The following is a 21,307-nucleotide window of genomic DNA, read 5'->3' as shown; positions in this document are numbered from 1 at the left end:
TGAACATAGGAAGCTGTTGCAAACAGCAAAATGTGATAGTGACCAGTTAACGTCATTAATGATAATTACAGGGTAAATAATGGCAGGGAATATTAGTCATGACTTCACTGTTATCTTTTATTATAGCTCTGACCAAGGGTGCTTAATGTTTCATTTTTAAAATATTACAACACGCCGTCAATAGAAGAAGGAGGGGGGATCTCACTGAAACCTATTGAACATTGAAAGGCCTAGATAGAATTGACATGGAGAGGATGCTTCCTGTAGTGGGGGAGTCTCAGACCAGAGGACACAGCCTCAGAATACAAGGAGGTTCCTTTAGAACAGAGAAGCTCAAGTGAATTTCTTTAACCAGAGGATGGTAAATCTGAGGAATTCATTGCCACAGACGGCTGAGAAGACCAAGTCATTGGGTGTATTTAAAACCGAGGTTCTTGATTAGTAAGGGTGTCAAAAGTTATTGGGAGAAGGCAGGAGAACAGAGTTGAGAGAGAAAATAAATCGGCCATGATCAAATAGCAGAGTAGACTCAATGAGGTGAATGGCCTCGTTCTACCCCAATGTCTTATGGTCCTAATATTTCAATTATTCGGTTTCAGATTCATTTGTTTACCACATGTACATCGATGTGGAATGTGTCACCTGCGTCAACAACCAACACAAACCAAGGATATGCTCAGGTTAGCCCGTAAGTGGCACCACACACTCTGGCGCGACATAGCTTGCCCACAGTGCAACACCTTTCCTCTCTCTCACACACCCCAGGACAGGCCTCTGGGCCTGCAGCTTGGATTTTTGTGCTCCAGGACCCTGAAGCAGGTGGCCGTGGTTGAACTGGCAGCGCCTAGGGAATTTTGGATTGAGAAGACGTTTGAGCGTAGCAAAACCAAGTACCAGGAGCTGGTAGAGCAGTGTGTGAGAGTGTGAGAGTGTCTGACGCTGAAAGACCTGAAACACCAGATGAGCCCAGGCTACATCACTGATGATGTATCCCAGCGCATCCTAGGATGCATCTCAGCGTTGAACCCACCACATCCATTGGGAAGTGAGAGTGAATCTGACTGTCCCACCAGAGGCAAGGCCACAGAATACTTGATTCTGCTACTCTGGCCCTCTCCCGCTCACTCCACTGGAGCAGTGACAGATGCATTCCCTCCAGGTGGTTACCAGAACCATCATGGATACCTGCCACCCTGCCCATTCTCTCTTCTTCCTTCTGGGAGGAGGTGCACGAACTCAGAAACCCAGACGTGCAGACTTACGGGAAGGTTCTTCCTCCAGTGCGATTAGTCTTCTGAACCAAGCACCTCCTCGCACCCGGCCCACAATCTCAGACTTTCCCTCAAGCGTTCCCTTTGGCACTACTTTACGGCACCGGGTCAGATCGACTGTGAGAATGCGGCGAGCCGCACGGGGCATATCTACTCGCGACTGAACGGCCGCCTGTGCATCCCCCGCACTCCCTTTCGGGCGCCAGCTGCCACGTGTGCGCGTTGTTTGTCTCGGTGGGCTGGACTGCGAGCTGCTCAGCACGCACCTTACTAACGTGACTCAGTAAAAACGTTTCAGCACGTTACTCCACTGTCGTTCCCGCCCGCGCACACAGAACACGAGAGGTTCTGCAGATGCTGGAAATCCAGGGGAACTCGCACAAAGTGCTGGAAGAACTCAGCAGGTCAGGCAGCATCTACGGAGGGACGTAGACAGGCAACGATTTGGGCCGAGACCTTTCATCAGGAGCGGAACGGAAAGGGGAAGAAGCCAGGAGGTGGTTGGGGGGCAGGTGGGGAGTACAAGCTGGGAGGTGATAGGTGGGCGGAGGAGCAGGGATGAAGTAAGAAGCTGGGAGGTGATAGGTGGGGAAGGTAAAGGGCTGAAGAAGTAATCTGATAGGAGGGGGCAGTGGAACATGGGAGAGAGGGGAGGAAGAGGAGGAGCATCATGAGGAGGTGATAGGCAGGTGAGGAGAAGAGAAGAGTTAAGAGGGGAGCCAGAATGGAGAATAGAAGAGGAGGCAAAGGGGCGGGGGGGTCATTACTGGACGTTAGAGAAATTAATGGTAATGCCGCGAGGTTCAATCTATATTGCACTACAATCTTTGCATCGTTCTGTTTTTATGCTCACTGATGTATTATTATGGTGTATGTTGTTCACTGTGAGCCTCGTTTGATTTTTACACCCTGGTATACATGACAATTGACAAATCTGCTCTCCGTTACTTCACACTGAGAGCTACGTTGGACAGGTTGCATTCATTATGTGCCCCACACCAGGCTCCTGAAGCTCACACCATATTCTGAACACACACAACGCGCTGGAGGGCCCCCGCTGATCAGGCAGCATCCACGGAGGGAAAGGTTTCAGCGGGACTGGAAAGAGGGCAGAAGCCAGAATGAAAAGGGCAGGGGGAGGGGGTGATAGGTGAATTCAAGTGAGTAGGTAGGTTGGTGCTGGGGGGAGGGGGGAGGTGGGAATCTGGGAGGCGATAGGTGGGAGAGGATTTTACTGCAAGAGCTCTCTCATGGAAGGAGATAACTAGGTGGTCAGAGGAAAATGAACGAATCCGATTCCAAATCGGAGCTTCCCAGCCGTCAGTTGGGAACGTCCTGCTCACGACCACTAAAAGTCGGGACGAAACAAATTGGGATGATATTGGGGACCACATGTCCTTGTATCAGGAGCACACGGGAGCTGTTAGGAAGCAGTGGCAGGTGTAGAGCACCTCATGAACACTCCAAAAATCTGTCCCGTTACCCTCATCCTGCCCTGACCATGAATGCGGCTCTCATTCCCACACTGACCACCTCTGAGCCCACAGAACCAGGAAGGCAGAGAGTCACCCTGGACACCAGAATGCCTGAGGAGAAGTTGTGATTCTGGGAAGTTCACCCTACTGTTACCAAGTTGCCCTCAGCCTTAAACCAGTCACGTGACAGGATCTATCATAGGCACCTGAGGGCGGGGAGTGGTAGGAGAAGGCAGCAGCAGGCCGCCTTGGGTCTGTACCTACAGGAGAACGAAAGGGAAGGAAAATTAATGCGGGAGGGTGGTGCGATTCACTTAAAGGAATACTTACTCTTACACCATTTAAAAGGGCGGTGAGGAGCCTGTAGGAATCCAGCTTCCTCTGGGCCAGCACCAGTTTCCTCTCCTCCCAAGCACTGGCCTCGCTCTCCGTCTCTATCTTCCACAGCTCACGCTGGCGACGTCTCTCTTCACTCTCTTTCTGCCTATGCTCCCTCCTCCTCAGCTTCTCCTTCCGCCTCCTCTCCCTGACCCGCTCTTCTTCCCTGCGTTTTCTAAAGACAACAGTTCGGGGAGATGGACATGAAATTGCAATGCTTCTGGCCGTTCCGATTTTATCTAAAGCACATTCAATTACCGAGCTGAAGTTCATACGGCTCCCTCTCAGTGAAAGTGGAATCACAATTATACACAGCTCTTTTAATTTGCTGCCAAACACATACGAGATAACACAGCAATTACATTTGTGATTTAATTAGCAGCGCTGACTCTAAGAACATGGCAAGCTCAAGAAATCTTTGCTAGAGTACTCAGTAAATTTAGAGAAAAGTTCAAAGTGAGTGTACTACCAAGGTAAGGTACACGTCACCACCTACTACCCTGGGAAAAACACACAAAATGCTGGAGGAACTCAGCAGGTCAGGCAGCATCTGTGGAAATGAATAAACAGTCGACGTTTCGGGCCGAGACCCTTCTTCAGGACTTGGACTACCCTGAGATACATTTTCTTTCAGGCATTCACAGAAATAGAACAGTCAATTGAAAACTACAAAGACGGAGAAACAATCAAGGTAAAAAAAGACAAGCTGCGCGAGTAAATAATAATTAATGAATATATAATATTGAGATCATGAGTTAGAGTCCTTGAGAGTGAGTTTACAAGGTCAATACAGTAATCACTTGCGATACTTGATTTGCTGTCTCTTTCCAATGAAAAAGCCTCTTCCTCATAAACTAGAGAAGAAATTTCAGATTCAGGAAAAGTTACATTGCCCTTTCTTGACCAAGATCCTCCTTATATCACGTTGCTTTGAACTAGTTACCAGTAACCCCTCTCTGTACCTCTTTTAACTCGGACAACATTTTGTCTGATTTTGTGAAATCTCAAACACATGTTTGTGCAAACAGCATCACGTACATTTTGTCAATGTGCATGACGGTGTCCAGAAACTTCTCCCCAGAGGAAAGGGAAGCTAAGTAGAGGGCACAGGTTTCAGGCGAGAGGAGAAAGATTTAAAAAGGGGCCTGAGGAACCACTTCAGATAGATAGTCATGTGTTCACGGAACATCTGCCAGAGGAACTCAGAGTCACAGAACAGTACAGCTCAGAAATAGGCCTTTCAGCCTGTTCAGCCTGTGCTGAACTATTAATTACCCTACTCCCATTGACCTGCACCCGGACCATAGCCCCCATACCCCTCTCATCCATGTACACGTCCAAATTTCTCTTAAATTTTGAACTTGCACGCATATCCACCACTTCTGCTGGCAGCTCGCTCCACACGCTCATCACCTTCACTGAAGAGGCTCCCCCTAGTGGTTGAGGCAGGTACGTCACCATCACCATTTTGTGCCATGTTGTACAGCGTGGGTGATCGTGGGCCCGTGACTATGATTGTTCTTGGCCAGTTTGTCTACAGAAGTGGTTTGCCGTTACCTTCTTCTGGGCAGTGTCTTTACAAGACGGGTGACCCCAGCCACAGGTACATTAATGGCATTTAAAAGACAGTCAGATAGGTTCACCGATAGGGAAGGTTAGAGGGATATGGGGCAAACACAGGCAAAGAGGGCACCTTGGTTGGCATGGGTGAGTTGGGCCGTAGAGACTGTTTCATGTCGATATGTATAACTCACAATTAAGTTCCTGGTCAAAAGGAATTTAAAACTAGCACATCAGTTGGGAAAATGATGGAGTTAGCAATAATGCTGCTTCTGTCTGTGTCATTTTAACTGGGAAAGATATTGGGCGAGTCAGCATAACTGGCTAAATCAGATTTAAGTTATCCACCCCTCTCCATCCCAGGCACCTCAGCAATACTGGAACACAATATGCCATGGAGATGAGGCTTTCTACTATCAGAGATGCTGAGGCTGTTCTGTTTATTACTTTTGGACGGGGTTATGAAAACAATGAGTTATCCTAAACACTTGCGACATGAGACTCGTTCTACGTATTGCTGCACTCCTCCACTGGATGCGGTGGGAACCGTTTCTGTACAGAGAATTTCTGTGGCATTCTTCACATCTCACTGTGAAGAGAACATCTCATTATGTCAGGGAACACAAAAACCACAAGGATTCCACAGACAGCAGATGAGATGAGAAGGTGAATGAATATTATGACCTCTAGTCAAGCACTCAAATGATATGCCATTTTCAGTTAACAGATATTCTTCTGTCAAAACTTGGCAGAAAAGGTTGCACATGGAATTCCCTTTTTAATAATTTCTAAGGTACTAATCTTGATTCAGAATTTTAATGGCTATAGTTGCGTGAATGAAGTCACGCAATGGAGAAAAGTACTGGTAAAAATGAGGCAGCCTCGTTATTTGACAAAACAAGATACAGCAGGCATCGTACTGAGACTTTCTCAGTGGAAACATCTGCCTGGGCCCAGTACTACACACATTTTATGTGCTAAAGATCAAAAAATTCAGGACTGTTCAAACAAATCCATATTTACAATGCTTCCTTTGAATTACATGCAACAGTTTCAAATGCCTGAATCTTCCTAGCAGCAGACCCAAAACAAGTGTTACTTCCTGTCGTATTCATGCAATGGGATGTCGATTGGATTCATGCATATGTAGACAATCAATAAAGTGCCTGTTTCCTGGTCTGTCTGGTTTGCAATTTAAATTTAATCTTCAATGCATATTTGAATCTGATGGCTAGTGGCTAAAATCGGTTCAGTTACCTTTTGCTACCTGTGCTAACCGCAGCCTCCCCCCGAATAAATAAGTAAATAAATCGCTCTAACAATAGCTCAGAATTTCCTGTTGGAAACAACTGCCTGTTCTACCTAGCAAGGGAAAACTTGCACAAGGACACATGGAAATGTTCATTTTACAGCACCACAGTCCAGAAACAGGCCCTTCAGCCCATCTAGTCCATGCCAAACTGTTATTCTGCCTCATCCCATCAAACTGCACCTGGACCATAGCCCCCCATATCCTTCCCACCCATGTACTTATCCAAACTTCTCCTTAAAGGCTGCAATTGAACCTGCATCCACCACTTCCACTGGCAGTTCATCCACACTCTCACCACCCTGAGTGAAGATCGACCCCTCATGTTCCACTTAAATATTTCACCAATTTTCATTCAATGCGATCATAATCCCACATCCTTTGGTTCCCTTACAGGTAAAATTTTTCTCCTGAATATGACTGAGGCTCCTTTACAGTAATGAATTTCAAAACCTCCAAACCCTAAGAGTGTAGAAGTCTCTTATCCTTTCTGTCCTGAATATCTAACCCAGCTGGAAGAGGCATCAACCCCACATCAAGCCGCATCCACTTCACTGAGATATGTCTCATTAGTCTACTTAAATACTTCTCACACGGAATCAATCTGATACACCTTCGCAGCATTCCCTCTGTTGTGTGTACAGTACATCCCTCATTAGGTAGGGAAGTGAGATCGGTACGCAATGTTCCAGATGAAAATTCCCCAGGACTCTACATAATTACAGCAACAATGATCTAATCATGTACTTCAAACCCTTTGCAATAAAAGACAACAAGCTGTTTATCTTCCTGCTTGCTGAACTTGCATATTCGAGGACAGAGGGTGGTGAATCTTTTTCAGACGGCGTGCCCAAGCTGGCAATAAAATGTTCTCATGTGCCATGATAATTTTGGGTCATGATTATCATGAATTAGTAACGATAATTATGGACTTTAAGAAAAAAGGATAATTCATGTTGCTTACCTACATCTATTCATTGTTTCACTGTTAATAAAAATTTAATAGAAATAAATGAATCACTTTCGAAAACTTGTCCAAAGATCTCACCCTACTACTGGACTTGCTGTGTTGTGTAGAAGATGTTTCACCACTCATCCAAAAGGCTTCTTCAATTCTAATCCACAGTGGGTAGTTTCCATTTTAGGTATCACCTACTTACAATACAGTCCTACCAACTCTACCACAGCATCTCCACAACATTTCACACCTCCATACATGCAAAGATGAGACTAATGACCCTCTCATTACCTCTACAATTCTAAACGACCCTCATGTGATTGCAATACCTTAAACAACTCAGGAGTTTATAAACTTGAAAACCACCCAAATGGATTAGAACTGATGAAGCCTCTCGGACGAATGGTGAAACAACTTCTAGACAACATAAGTTAAGTCCAGTTGCCTTGATTTACTACTGCTTGAGATACAATGATCTGGATGACTGAGAACGTTCATAGACTATTTGTTCAAAAATCAATCTTTTACAAAGGCAACTGAAAAGTGACATTACTTCTATACAGTTTTGTGTTTGTAACTGTAATCATTTACAATCCAAATACTGATGTGTAACCGGGTCTGTGAGGATTTCAAAAGGTATCATCCAATCTCACATGTTTTCGCAACCGTCTAGCTCAGGGTTGGCCAACCTTTTACATTCCATGCGTCAATTTTTTCACGCACGAGTTCATATGCGCCATACAACTCTTGTACCCCACAATTCTTGTAAAAATGTTAATATAGAACTTGTGCATGAAAAAAAATCACATCTGAACTCATGCGTGAAAAAATTGACACATGGAATGTAAAATGTTGGCCACCCCTGGTCTAGCTGGTGCCAAGCTGAGGCGATTCCTATGAAAACATCTCACTGCTCTAACCTTCAACATCTCACTGCTCTAACCTTCAAAATAAAATTACTGTTTCACTTGGCAGTAAAGATAATCATTATATTTTATACACTATGGATGGAGTTTACTGAATTGAGGGGTGGCACTACGTGCTGTGTGCCAGAAAAATTCTTTGCATGTGCCATCTTGGGCACCCGTGCCATAGGTTCACCGCCCTTTGCTGGTCCACCTTTATTAACCTGCATTCTCAAGACAGCACAGTCCCCAGTGATCCCACTAACATGGAGAGATGAGCACATCAGGACCAGCGTTTTGACAGCTAACTCATGTTCATTGCAAAAAACATTCAATGTTTCTGCATAGACTCGATAACATGCAAAAACTACTATATCCGTCGACAAGGAGCGGAAAGCAAGTTTGTAAATCTGACAGAAGCAAAGGATGTTGGAAATGGCAAGGATGGAGTGCCACAGGAGGAGTGTGGGACAGGTGGCAGAGAAGGAGTGGTGGGGGGGAAGGGGGATGGCACAAATGTAGACACACCCAGCCCTGAGACAACAGGCAATATCATTTGATTCCAAACAATTGGTTTATTGTTCAGTACAGAATGTCTCCCTGGTGCTTCCTGCTCCCTCCCCTCTCCCTTCCGCTTTTCCCAACCATGACTCCCCTCTCCCTGTCCCCTTCCCACTCTCAGTCCACAATAGAGACCCATATCAGAATCAGGTTTATCATCACTCACGTATGTCATGAAATTTTTTTGTGGCAATACATAAATTACTGCAGAGAAGTCAGAAGTCAGAGGCACCCTAGCTGTATACATGTGCCTGAGATTTCCACGCAGTACATTAAAATAAATCTTTAAAAGTTTTTAAAACACTTCAGAATACTTTTAAACAATTTAAAAATATTTAGCAGCTTAATTAATTTAATTCGTCCCCATGGCCTCTCCTCTCCTTGCGCGGCTCCTCTACGTTCAAGTAAGCAGAGAAGTTTTTGGGTCCTGGGTCTACACAAGTGACCAGTATGCTTTAGACAGTATGCTTTCAATGACACCCCCCCCCCCTTACTCCAACCACAAGTTTGGTAAAGCACTCTGGAATCCTAGAACAAGATCGATAATCAATCAATGAACTGGTGACAAACACGCACATCCTCAACGATAACAAACACTAAAGCAAGTGCCAAGCACCAGGTAGAACCACCTTCACCCGCAGTTTTCAGCAGCTGTTCTGCCTCAGCTTCCCCCTGACAGCCCCACCATTACAGGAGCCAATCTTCAACCAAATGAATTCACTCCAAGTGATGTACCCCAACCAATCTGCTCCTGCCCTTTTAAAGGCAAGCAAGTGCATTGAACCTCCTCTGAGTATCCTAACTGGATGCATCACAGCATAGAAACACCAACTCAGAAACTACAGGGAGTGGTGGACATGACCCAGTCCCTCACAGGCAAAGTCCTGCCAACTACTGGGCACGTTTACATGGAGTGCTACCACAAAGAGCAGCATCCAGCATCAAAGGCCAGTACTCAGGCCATGCCCTCTCTTCACTGCTACAACTAGTACAGAAATCTTAGTTCCCACACCACCAGGTTCAGCAACAGTTATTCACAAACATGAGAAAATCAGCAGTCGCTGGAAATCCAGACCAACGCACACAAAACGCTGGAGGAACTCAGTAGGTCAGGAAGCATCGGTGGAAATGAGTAAACAGTCAACATTTCTGGCCAAGATCCTTCTTTGGACTGTTCACTCTTTTACATAGACCTGCTGAGTTCCTCCATCATTTTGTGCATGTTGCTCAGGAACAGTTATTACCCTATGACCATCAGACTCCTGATAAGGTGTGAATAACTTCATTCACAACTCTGAACTGGTTCTTTGACCAACAGACTCACTTTCAAGGACGGTCTAAAAACTCTGGTTCTCAGTATTTTATTTTAATTTGCAGAGTTTGTCTCCTTTTGCAAATTGGTGGTTTGTCAGTCTTTGTAGTTTTTCATAAATTCTATTGTATTTCCCTTGACTCCCTCCTATTAATACCTTCAAGAAAATGAATATCAAGGTATGGTAACATACAAAGATTGATAATAGATACCCTTTGAACTGTAATTAGGAAGCTACACATCAGCGCACCAGAGATGGACAACACTAGGGGTCAGTCTGACATTGTACAGCACCTCATATTTCCCTGAAGTTCAAATGCGACAGGACTTAAACTCTAAGCACCATACAGCAAGCAAGATCACTCTGCACTAGAATCTATTACTGTTGAGTTAGATTCCTGAAGTTGAGGAAATAGAAATTGATTTTAATCTTCTACTTTGAATCACACAGACACTATGGTTCTTTGTCACTTACTTTTCATGTTATCTTTTAAAATTCTTCTTTTTTAATCTCTGACATATGAAATTAAGAGGGATTCATTGTGAATCTCCATTGGCTGCCTGAACTCCACCAGCAAATTGGGTGTATTTAAAGCGGAGGTTGATTGAAGGTGGCAAAGATAGCGAGGAGAAGGAAGGAGACTGGGGTTAAGGGGAAAATAAATCAGCCATGATTAAGAGGCAGAGCAGACTTGATGGGCTGAATGGCCCATCTGCTCCTCTGTCTAATGGCCTTACAGGCTTGGAGAAATCTCAGCAGTCCTTCATTACTGGATCTACAGATCATAAACAAGAGATTCTGCAGATGCTGGAAATCCAGAGCAACACACACAAAATGCTGGAGGAACACAGCAGATCAGGCAGCATCTAAGGAAATGAATAAACAGTCAACGTTTCGGGCTGACACCCCTCATCAAGACTGGAAGCGGGGGGGATGAGGCCAAAATAAGAAGGTGGGGGAGGGAAGGGAGTACAAGCTGGAAGGCGAGAGGTGAAGCCAGGTAAGAAAGGTGGGTGGGTGGGAGGGATGAAGTGAGAAGCTGGGAGGTGATAAGGGCTGAAGAAGAAGAAGAAAGAATCTGACAGGACAGGAGAGTGGACCATGGGAGAAAGGGAAGGAGGAGGGGCACCTATCACCTGCCATCTTGTACTGCATCCCTTCCCCTCACCTTTTTATTCTGACTTCTGCCCCCTTCCTTTCCAGTCCAAACATCAACAGTTCATTCCTCTCCCGACCTGCAGAGACCCTCGAGCATTTTGCGTTTAACTGGTATCCCCGGTAACACCGTGGGGGTACCTTCACCAGAGTGGACGACGGCTGGAATCACCGCCAGGCTCAGTACAGTATTACCGTTCGGCCTCCTCCTCTTTGTCTCTCCGTTTCTGCTCCTCTCGCTGCCTCTCCAGCTCCTGCAGCTTCAGCCGTTCCAGGTGCCGCTTTTCAATGGCGGAGTCGCTCAGGTGCTTGGTTGTGTCGAAAGTCACCTGGAAGTCAAGGACAGAAAGGAAGACTACATGCAAGAGCTGCGGCAGAGGCTCAGCAGAAACACCACATTAGAGTCCGGTTTGTTTTCAGGGAATGGGCAGCTTCACCGGAAAACACTCTGAAATCTCTGCTGTGTCTCCACACTCAGCTGCATTTCCTTCCCCTCATTAGCTAGCACGAAAATGCCCTTGTTAATATTAGCTCTCCTGCCTGTGCCCCAGACTGGCAGCACGAGTAATGTTATTACAGTGCCAGTGACCTGGGTTCAATTCCACCACTGTCTGTAAGGAGTTTGTCCGATCTCCCTGTGTGACCGCGTGGGGTTCCTGCAGTTCCTCTCACATTCCAAAGATGCACAGACTCACAGGATAACTGATAATGGGTGTTATTGGGCGACACAGGCTTACTGTGCTGTATCTCTAAACAAATTTCAAAGAATATATCTGCCAATTAACATGGACTCAACTTGACAGTGTCCCTTCATATCTGGTGCACGGAGAGAAACAGGTCCATGTACACGACTGTGCTAACGTTTTCCACACAGTTGTCAATGTGGAGCGGACAGCGAGTTTCTAAATTCAATGGGAGCAAAGGATGTTGGGAATGGTGAGGGTGGAACGCCGCAGGAGGGGTGTGGGACAGGTGGCAGAGGAGTGCCAGGGGTGGGGAATGGCACGGGTACAGACATACCAGCCCTGAGACACCAGGCAAGGTCGTTTGATTCCAAACAATTGGCTTATTGACCATTACAAAATGTGTCTCTGGTGCTTCCCGCTCCTTCCCACTTTTCCCAATCAGGATTCCCCTCTCCCTGCCCCCTTCCCACTCCGTCTAAGAGACCCATATCAGAATCAGATCTATCATCACTCACGTGTTATGAAATTCGTGGGTTTTTTTGTTTGGCAGCAGTACCATGCAATACATAAAATAATTGGGCAAATTATTGTACTGTGCAAAAGTCTTAGGCACATATACACTGCTAGAGTGCCTAAGACCTTTGCACAGTACTGTGAGTAAAGGAAATCTGTAGCCCTTTGTGGGCAGTGTGAAGCTTACGATTCTTTCCTTTAGCTAAATATTAATCAGCTTCCACCCTGCCAATGTGAGAATTTTAGGGGAAAAAAAACACAATTGCTGGAAGAACTCAGCAGGTCAAGCAGCATCCAATTTGAGGTGGATAAATCCCCAGTGCCTGACAAGGTGTTCCCTCGGGCCCCGTAGGAGGCAAGTGCAGAAAAAAGCCGGGGTCCTAGCAGAGAAATTTAACTCATCCTTGGCGACAATTGAGGTACCAAAGGATTGGAGGATAGCTAATGCTTTTCCACTGTTTAAGAAAGGCTCTAAAAATAAACCAGGAAATTACAGGCCAGTGAGCATAACACCAGTGGTGGGACAGTTAACGGAAGGTATTCTAAGGGACCAGATATATCAGTATTTGGACAGACATGGACTGATTAGGGATAGACAGCATGGCTTTGTGCGTGATAGATCGCATCTAAGCAATCTTTTAACGTTTTTCCGAGGATGTTACCAGGAAAGTCGATGAAGGCAAGGCAATGGATGTTGCCTACATGGACTTTAGCAAAGCAATTGATAAAGTCCCACATGGGAGGTTGGTCAAGGTTCAGTTGCTGGACATTCAAGATGAGGTAGTAAATTGGATTAGACATTGGCTTTGTGGGAGAAACCGGAGAGCAGGAGTAGATGGTTGCCTCTCTGACTGGAGGCCTGAGACTAGTGGAGTGCCACAGGGATCAGTGCTGGGTCCATTGATTTGTCATCTACATCAACAACCTGGATGATAATAAACAATAGACAATAGGTGCAGGAGTAGGTCATTCAGCCCTTCGAGCCAGCACCGCCATTCACCGTGATCATGGCTGATGATCCACTATCAGTATCCAGTTTCTGCCTTATCCTCATAACCTTTGATTCCGCTATCTTTAAGAGCTCTATGCATCTCTTTTTTGAAAGTATCCAGAGACTTGGCCTCCACAGCCTTCTGGGGCAGAGCATTCCATATATCCACCATTCTCTCGGTGAAAAAGTTTTTCCTCAACTCCATTCCAAATGGCCTACCCCTTATTCTTAAACTGTGGTCTCTGGTTCTGGACTCACCCATCAGCAGGAACACGCTTCCTGCCTGCAGCATGTCCAATCCCTAACTAATCTTATATGTTTCAATAAGATCGCCGCTCAGCCTTCCAAATTCCAGAGTATACAAGCCCAGTCGCTCCAATCTTTCAACATATGACAGTCCCACCATCCCGGGAATTAACCTTGTGAACCTACGCTGCACTCCCTCAATAGCAAGAATGTCCTTCCTCAAATGTGGTTAACTGGATCATTTTTGCGGATGAAACCAAGATTGAGGGTGCAGTGGACAGCGAGGAAGACTATCAGAGCTTGCAGCAGGATCTGGACAGGCAGGAAAAATGGGCTGAAAAATGGCAGACAGAATTTAATGCAGGCAAGTGCGAGGTGTTTTGGTAGGACCAACCAGGGTAGGTCTTGCAAGGTGAGCAGTAGGGCACTGAGGAGTGTGGTAGAACAAAGGGACCTGGGAATACATGTCCATCATTCATTGAAAGTGGTGTCACAGGTATATAGGGTCATAAAGAAAGACAGGAGGGAAGGGGAGGACCGGTGACGGGGTGGAGACAGGAGGAGGGAAGGGGAGGACCGGTGACAGGGTGGAGACAGGAGGAGGGAAGGGGAGGACCGGTGATGGGGTGGAGACAGGAGGAGGGAAGGGGAGGACCGGTGACGGGGTGGACGGGAAGAGAGGGCTGGCGGCACACTGCGCTGCTCAACCTGGTGAGTTCTTTCATCATTTTGTCGTTCTTGTAGGTTCCCACATCTACAGTCTTATGCTTGGGAGGGTTGTTGTGTACTGATGCTGGCTATTTACTCAAGAAAAAGTTAGTGACCCAGAAGGAGGAAAGACATTGACTATCTGCAACAGTTTATTATCTACTTGCCTTGCTGTAGAGCCTTTCACGAGCCTTCCTGCATACTACTTGTTACGGACCCTGGACCCTGCTCTACATGTGACCGCAGGAAACTGCAGTGAGTTGGAGACACGGTTCAGCACACAGAGACCAGCCTCCTGTCCTTGGACTCTGTCTATACTTCTCACTGCCTCTGTAAAGCAGCCAGCATTGTCAGGGACCCCACCCACCCCAGACATTCTCTCTTCTCCCCTCTCCCATCGGGCAGAAGGTACAGAAGCCTGAAAGCATGTACCACCAGGGTCAAAGACAGCTTCTGGCCCATCGTTCTCAGACAATTGAATAGTTCCCTAGTACGAGAAGTTAGACTCGTGACTGCACAGTCTACGTCATTGTAACCTTGTACTTTATTGTGAACACAAGAGATTCTGCAGATGCTGGAAATCCAGAATACTTTACTTTTACATCACTGCCTACCTGCGCTGCACTTGGTCCTGCTCTCTGTTGTTTCACTCAATGTACCGTTGTAATGATTGTTCTGTATTGCTGATGTACATGACAAGTTTTGGTACTGTACCTCGGTACAGGTGCGAATAATACGCTGATTTACCCCAAAGCACTCTGCAGTCAGTGAGACACAGTGAACCTCCAATAATCTGACACCCTTGCTTGTGGTGGACTGGCAGATTCTCTGATGTTTTGGACATTACGACCACAACATGCTTTTCCCAGGGTCGTTACACAGCAGCACAATAGACTTTCCAGTAAACCAGGCAAGTTTAAAAAGGGAGCTCGGGAAACATAACCCAGGCAGTTTAAAAGGTGTCTGGAGAAAGAAAAAACATGAGCTTCATTTATCACATGTACATGGAAACTTACAGTGAAATGCTTCATTTGTGTCAAATCAAATCAAGTCAGCAAAGGTTTTGGCGACAACCTAGCTTGCCCACAAATCACTAACCCTAAATATCCATCTTTGGAACGTGGGAGGAAACCGCACACCTGGAGGAAACCCACATGTTCATGGGGAGACTGTACAAACCCCTCACAGACAGCAAGAGCTGAACCCCAATCTTACAGCTGAAGGAAAGAATCAAGGATTTTTTTTTCCTCTGCATGGGAGGCAGAGATCTGGTGAGGATTCAAAGAGAGTGAGACAGGACTTTGGTGAACCTAGATGAGATGCAGGAAACAAGGCCTCAGTGAGTTCAAAGCGATCTGCTCTGAGTGTGAGGGGAGTTTGGATTGAGAACCCCAGAAGTTCAAAAGGGGTGCAGGCTTGAGTCACAGAGCGTTACGGTACAGAAAAAGGCCCTTCAGCCCATCTACTGTAACCCATGCCAAACTATTTTTCTGCCTATTCCTTCAACCAATAGAGTCAGATTACTACAGCACAGGAACAGGCCCTTCAGCCCATCTACTGTGGTCCATGCCGAACCATTATTCTGCCTGGTCCCATTGACCCAGAGTCACAGAGCACTGCAGCAAAGAAACAGACAGAGGTCGAGGCTTCTCACAGAAATGAGGCCATGACAAACTCCATAGCAGTGAGGGAGAGGCTCCAGGGGAATTTATAGGGAGTGCAGGAAACAGAGCTCCTTCGAGTTTTAAAGGAAGTGAGGAGGAAAAGAGAAACTGGTAGCCCAGATCTCAAGGCTTTGGGGTTTCAAAAATACGGGCTGTTAAGATTATTGAATTTACTGAGGCATTTCAAAGTTTGGTCAGTGTGCAACATAGGGAAATGGCAGCCAATTTACACAGAGTGAGCTCCACAAGCATTAATGTTAATAAGCAAATTAATGTGAATAGGTTGTGTGAGCTGGGGCTTTTCTCTTTGGAGCGGAGGATGAGAGGTGACTTGATAGAGGTGAACAAGTTGATAAGAGGCATACAGTGGTGTTAGAAAGTTTGTGAACCCTGTAGAATTTTCTCTATTTCTGCATATATATCCTCTCCAACCCACACCTCCAATCTGATCTCATTGACTGGAAGACCTGACTCCAAACAGCTTTTGTAGAAAGCGTTACCCCAGAGGTTCACATACTTCTTTCCAACAAATACATATAATATTGGATCATTTTTCTCAATAAATAAATGCACAAATACAATGGTTTTTGTGTTATTTATTGAATTAGGTTCTCTAACTAGTTTAAAGATTTACATGAAGATCTGATCACATTTAAGGTCATATTGATGTAGAAATACAGAAAATTCTACAGGGTTCACAAATTTTCTAACACCACTGTAGATAGAGTGGATAGCCACAGACCTTTTCCCAGGGTGGAAATGGCTAATCTCAGGGGTCACAGTCTTAAAGTGGTTGGAGGAAGGTATGGGTGGGGGGGGGGGGAGGGGATATCAGAGGTGGGTTTTTAAAAAAAAATGTAAATAAGAGTGGTGTGCACATGGAACGCCCTGCCAGGGTTGGTGGTAGAGGCAGATACATTAGGAACATTTGAGAAATTCTTATATAGGCACATGGATGATAGAAAATTGGAGGGCTACACAGGAGGGATTGATCTTAAGAGTAAGGTAAAAGGCTAGCACAACATTGCGGGTCGAAGAGCCTGTTCGGTATTGTACTGTTGTGTGTTCTATGTTCAAATAATCTATTTGCAAACTGTTGGGTGACAGGCCAGGAGACTGACACAGTTCCCTTATTCTTCTTCAAAGCAGTGTTATGGGATGCTTCGCATCCTGATGAGACCAGGGGCAGAACTTCAGTACTACACACAAAATGCAGCAGGAACTTAGCAATTCAGGCAGCATCTGTGGAAAGGAATACAACCATTTGGAGTTTTGGAGCAAGGCTCTTCATCTGGACTGGAAAGGAAGGGGGAAAGAGGTCAGAATAAGAAGGTGAAGGGAGGATGAGGAAGGGGTACAGGCTGGGAGGTGATAAGTGAAGCCAGGTGGGGGGGGGAGGGGGAGGTATGTGGATGGGGAAGGAGGAAATGAAGTGAGAAACTGGGAGGTGATAGCAGAGTGGACCACAGGAGAAGGGGAAACAGGGGCAGCTGACAGGCAGGTGAGGAGAAGAACAGGGGCAAGAGGGGAGCCAGAGTAGGAAATATAAAAGCAGAGGAGCAGGACAGGGAAAAATTCCTGAGGTTTGTTTTTTATCTAGGATGAGAGTTGAATTTGAGGATTTCTAGCTCGGGGATATAGCTGCTGCTCACTGCTGATGGAGCAGGCAGCCTATCCCTATGCAGCAGACGCGAGCATGTTAACATACCTTTATGTTGCACGCCAGAGCTTTTCCGTCTTCGCCTTTGTACACCAGCTTCATTCCCCGCAGCGACGCCATCGCCCGCTCAAAGCCGGCACACTCCTGATACTGGATATAAGCCTCGAAGGTAGGGAGGCCACCAGTGCTAAAGGTATTGAACTTCTTCCCTGTCATCTCCTCCCTATAGGGATCCAACATGGGAATGTCTATGTTTCGAATCTCTCCGAATCTTCTAAACACCCTCTGGAGGATCTCCTCCACGGGCTTCTCCTTGTTCAGCTGCTTTGAAGACAGCCACTTGCAAGGCAGACCTTCCATGTGAATGGTGTCTGGCCTCTCCCCAGGTACAGCCTCGTTCATGGTCTCAGCCGTCTTGAAAAAGGACTCCCAGTCAGATGGGCTGGGAAAGTTGACTTGGCTCACAACTGCCATAACCCGCACCGTCCCATTGATTCCATTCACCCTGATGCTTTTGTTGTTAACCTTCTCCCACACGGTCTGCACGAGCTTCTTGTTCTCAAGCTCCACCTCAAAGCGAATAAATTCCATTGTGCTGCGCGAGACTCTGAGCGACGTGAGCTGCTCCGGGTATACCATCTTCTTCAGAGTCTCCATGAGCTCCCAGCTTGAAATGAGCCTGGGGGAGACCTTGGACTTGGGCAGCATCACACTGATGGTCAGCCTCGCGATCGGCTTCAGGTAGAGACTCTGCGGAGCAAAGAGCTCCACCGCATCAGATGTGTCAAAGAGCCTCATGACAGCCATGGCAACCCGAGCTCTGGGTGGGAAGAAAAGTGTTAGAAATAAAATCTTAACTCTCAGGGACACATTTCTATTGTATTTCTTGGTTTCTTTTGCATTTATTTATTCTACAGTGAATGCCTGTGAATCTCAGGGTAGAACATGGTGACATATACAGTACCGTGCAAAAGTCTTGGACATCCACAGTTTTAAGGTGCTTGGAAGTAGGTACAGAGGAGATGTCAGGGGTAAGTTTTTTACTCAGACAGTGGTGAGTGCGTGGAATGGGCTGCCGGCGACGGTGGTGGAGGTGGATAAGATAGGGTCTTTCAAGAGACTCCTGGACAGGTACATGGAGCTCAGAAAAATAGAGGGCTATGGGTAAACCTAGGTAATTTCTCAGGTAAGGACATGTTCAGCACTACTTTGTGGGCCGAAGGGCCTGTATTGTGCTGTAGGTTTTCTATGTTTCTATCTACGTATATATAACCAGGGTGCCTTGGACTTTAGCACAGTACTGTATTTGTCAATGTGGAGCTGAGAGTGAGTTTGTAAGTTTGGTGAGAGCAAAGAATGTTGGGAATAGCAATGGTGGGCCACCACGGGAGGGGTGTAGGACAGGTGGCAGAGGAGTGACAGAGGCGGGGGGAGGGTGGCACGAATGCTGACATATCCTGTCCTGAGACACCAGGCCAGGTCATTTGATTCCAAACAATTGGTTTATTGCTCATTACAGAATGTCTCTCTGGTGCTTCCCACTCCCTCCCCTCTCCCCAACCATGATTCCCCTCTCCCTGTCCCCTTCCCACTCTCAGTCCACAATAGAGACCCATATCAGAATCAGGTTTATCATCACTCATGTCATGAAATTTGTCTTTTTGCGGCAGCAGTACAGTGTAATACATAAAGTTACTACAGTACTGTGAAAAAGTTTTAGGCACCCTAGCTACTGTATGCATGCCTAAGACTGTGGCACAGTACTGTATGCACTTTGACAATAAATACAGTTTGGACTTTGAAATTGGAAATTTGCCCAGAACGGTACTTTTCCCCATGTTCAAAGCAGTGAAGGAATGAAAAGGCAGCACAGCGGTTAGAGTAACTCTATTACAGTGGCAGCCACCCAGGTTCAGTTCCCTCCACTGTCTGTAAGGAGTTTGTACATTCTCCCTGTGGCCACATGCATTTCCGCCACATACTCCAGTTTCCTCCCACGTACAAAGACATACGAGTTAGGGTTAGTAAGTTGTGGGCAGGCTACGCTGGCGCTGGTGACTCTCCCATCCAGTGAGATGTCGGATTTCAGTAAAGAGAGGGCATAGAATATAGCAAGATAGAGGATTGGGAAGCTTTTCTGGAATGCCCTGGTTAAGATTTCTACTGCCACGCTGTGAGGTATTTTATTTTAGCAGTTTTCTGTAAAGTAAGGTGTCCCCCGGCTAAGAGTGTTTTGGCCTCGGCTAAAGATGAGGAGCCACATTGTCCAACTTAGGAATGTTGTGTCAGCCAGTCGGGAGTGGGATGACACAGAACATTCTCGAGAGCTGGGCGGAAAGAGCCTTCTGAAGGACAGTAGTCTGGTTTGTTCGGCAGGAGGTGCAGAATGAAGAGCACCGGGGAAGATGCCTGGAGGATCCCAAGAAGGAAAGTTCTACTTGTGGCTGCTCGGGAAAATTAAGTAAATTAAGTAAAGCTACTCACAGCTGCTACAGAAATTAGCTCCTGTTATCTTTCTTCTTCTTTAACTGCTTGATAAAGTTGCAAATTGGTAAACCTACTTTATCATTTTATGCAGTTGTACGATGTCATTTCTGGGCTACTGGTAACTGTGTATTGGTAGTATTTACACAGCATTTGCCCAAAATTGAGGTTTCTTTTAATTGAAACATCACGGCATTTCTGTTTGGTTGAACTCCAAATCATACTGACCCTATACGAATATTGTTTATGAAAGGTGGCCTCCTCACCAATGAGTCACGTGGCTGTTAACAGAGACAGCTAACAAGCTAAGTTGGTGTATGAGCCCTGGTGACAGGGTTGCTTTTAAAAGCCAACAGAAGCAACTAAAGAAGAACCATAAAGGAGAGAAAACATTAAATATGAAGGTAAGCTAGCCAAAAATATCAAACAGGATACCAAAAATTTATTTTTTATATATATATATATATATATATATATATATATATATGGGTGTGTGTGTGTGTGTGTGTGTGTGTGTGTATATATATGTGTGTATATATATATATATATATATACACACACACACATATCTATATATAGTGGATATATTGAACCACTGGAAAATGACTGGAGAGGAAATAATGGGGACAAAGAAATGGCAGACAAACTTAAGTATTTTGTGCCAGTCTTCACTGTGGAAGAGACTAGCAATATGTCAGAAATTTGACAGTGTCAGGAGGCAGAAGTGAGTGTAGCTGCTATTGCTGAGGAGAAGGTGCTTGGGAAGCTGAAAAGTCTGAAGGTAGATAAGTCACCTGGACTAGATGGACTACACCCCAGAGTTCTGAAACAGTTAGCTGAAGAGATAGTGCAGGCATTACTAACGATCTATCAAAAATCACTAGGTTCTGGAATGGTTCCAAAGAACTGGAAAATTGCAAATGTCACTTCACTGTTCAAGAAGGGAGAAAGGCAGAAGAAAGGAAGCTATAGGCCAGTTAGCCTGACTTCAGTGATTGGGAAGATGCTGGCGTCCATTATTAAGGATGAGGTTTGAGGGTACTTGGAGGCACGTGATAAAGTAGGCCAAAGTCGGCATGGTTTCCTGAAGGGGAAATCTTGCCTGATAAATCGGTTAGAATTCTTTGAGGATATGACAAGCAGGATGGACAAAGGAGAGTGAGTGGATGTTGTTTGCTGGATTCTCAGCAGGCCTTTGACAAGGTGCTGCACTAACATGAGGCTGCCTAACAAGGTAAAAGCCCATAATATTACAGGAAAGATAATAGCATGGTTAAACGGTGATTGGCAGGAGGCAAATGATCAGAGTAAAAGGGGGCTTATTCTGGGTGGCTGCTGGTCACCAGTGGTGATCTGCAGGGGTCAATATTGGGACTGCTTCTTTTTACCTTGTATGTCAACGATTTGGATGATGGAATTATGTTCCATCTGGGCGACCTCCAACCTGATGGCATGAATATCAATTACTCC

General features: G+C 45.8%; 1 protein-coding gene across 2 annotated transcripts in view; it reads right to left on the bottom strand.

Moving 5' to 3' along the window:
• The window catches only part of LOC140204342 (A-kinase anchor protein 17B-like), a 67,022-nt gene that overhangs the window by 28,138 nt on the left and 17,577 nt on the right, over window positions 1–21,307 (bottom strand). Inside the window, exons 2-4 of one of the 2 annotated variants that reach the window (XM_072270991.1) lie at window positions 17,402–18,173; window positions 11,081–11,214; window positions 3,077–3,299 (exon numbers count right to left, since the gene is read on the bottom strand). In XM_072270991.1, coding sequence (XP_072127092.1) covers window positions 3,077–3,299; window positions 11,081–11,214; window positions 17,402–18,160 — 1,116 coding nt within the window. In that variant the 5' untranslated portion in view covers window positions 18,161–18,173. The remainder of the gene's footprint in view (window positions 1–3,076; window positions 3,300–11,080; window positions 11,215–17,401; window positions 18,174–21,307) is intronic. The other variant, XM_072270992.1, reaches the window with a different exon arrangement.

This window comes from Mobula birostris, chromosome 10 (genome assembly GCF_030028105.1).
Source record: "Mobula birostris isolate sMobBir1 chromosome 10, sMobBir1.hap1, whole genome shotgun sequence".
NCBI lineage: Eukaryota > Metazoa > Chordata > Chondrichthyes > Myliobatiformes > Myliobatidae > Mobula > Mobula birostris.
The sequence above is the reverse complement of the archived record's forward strand: the minus strand, read 5'-3'. Positions and strand labels throughout refer to the sequence as shown.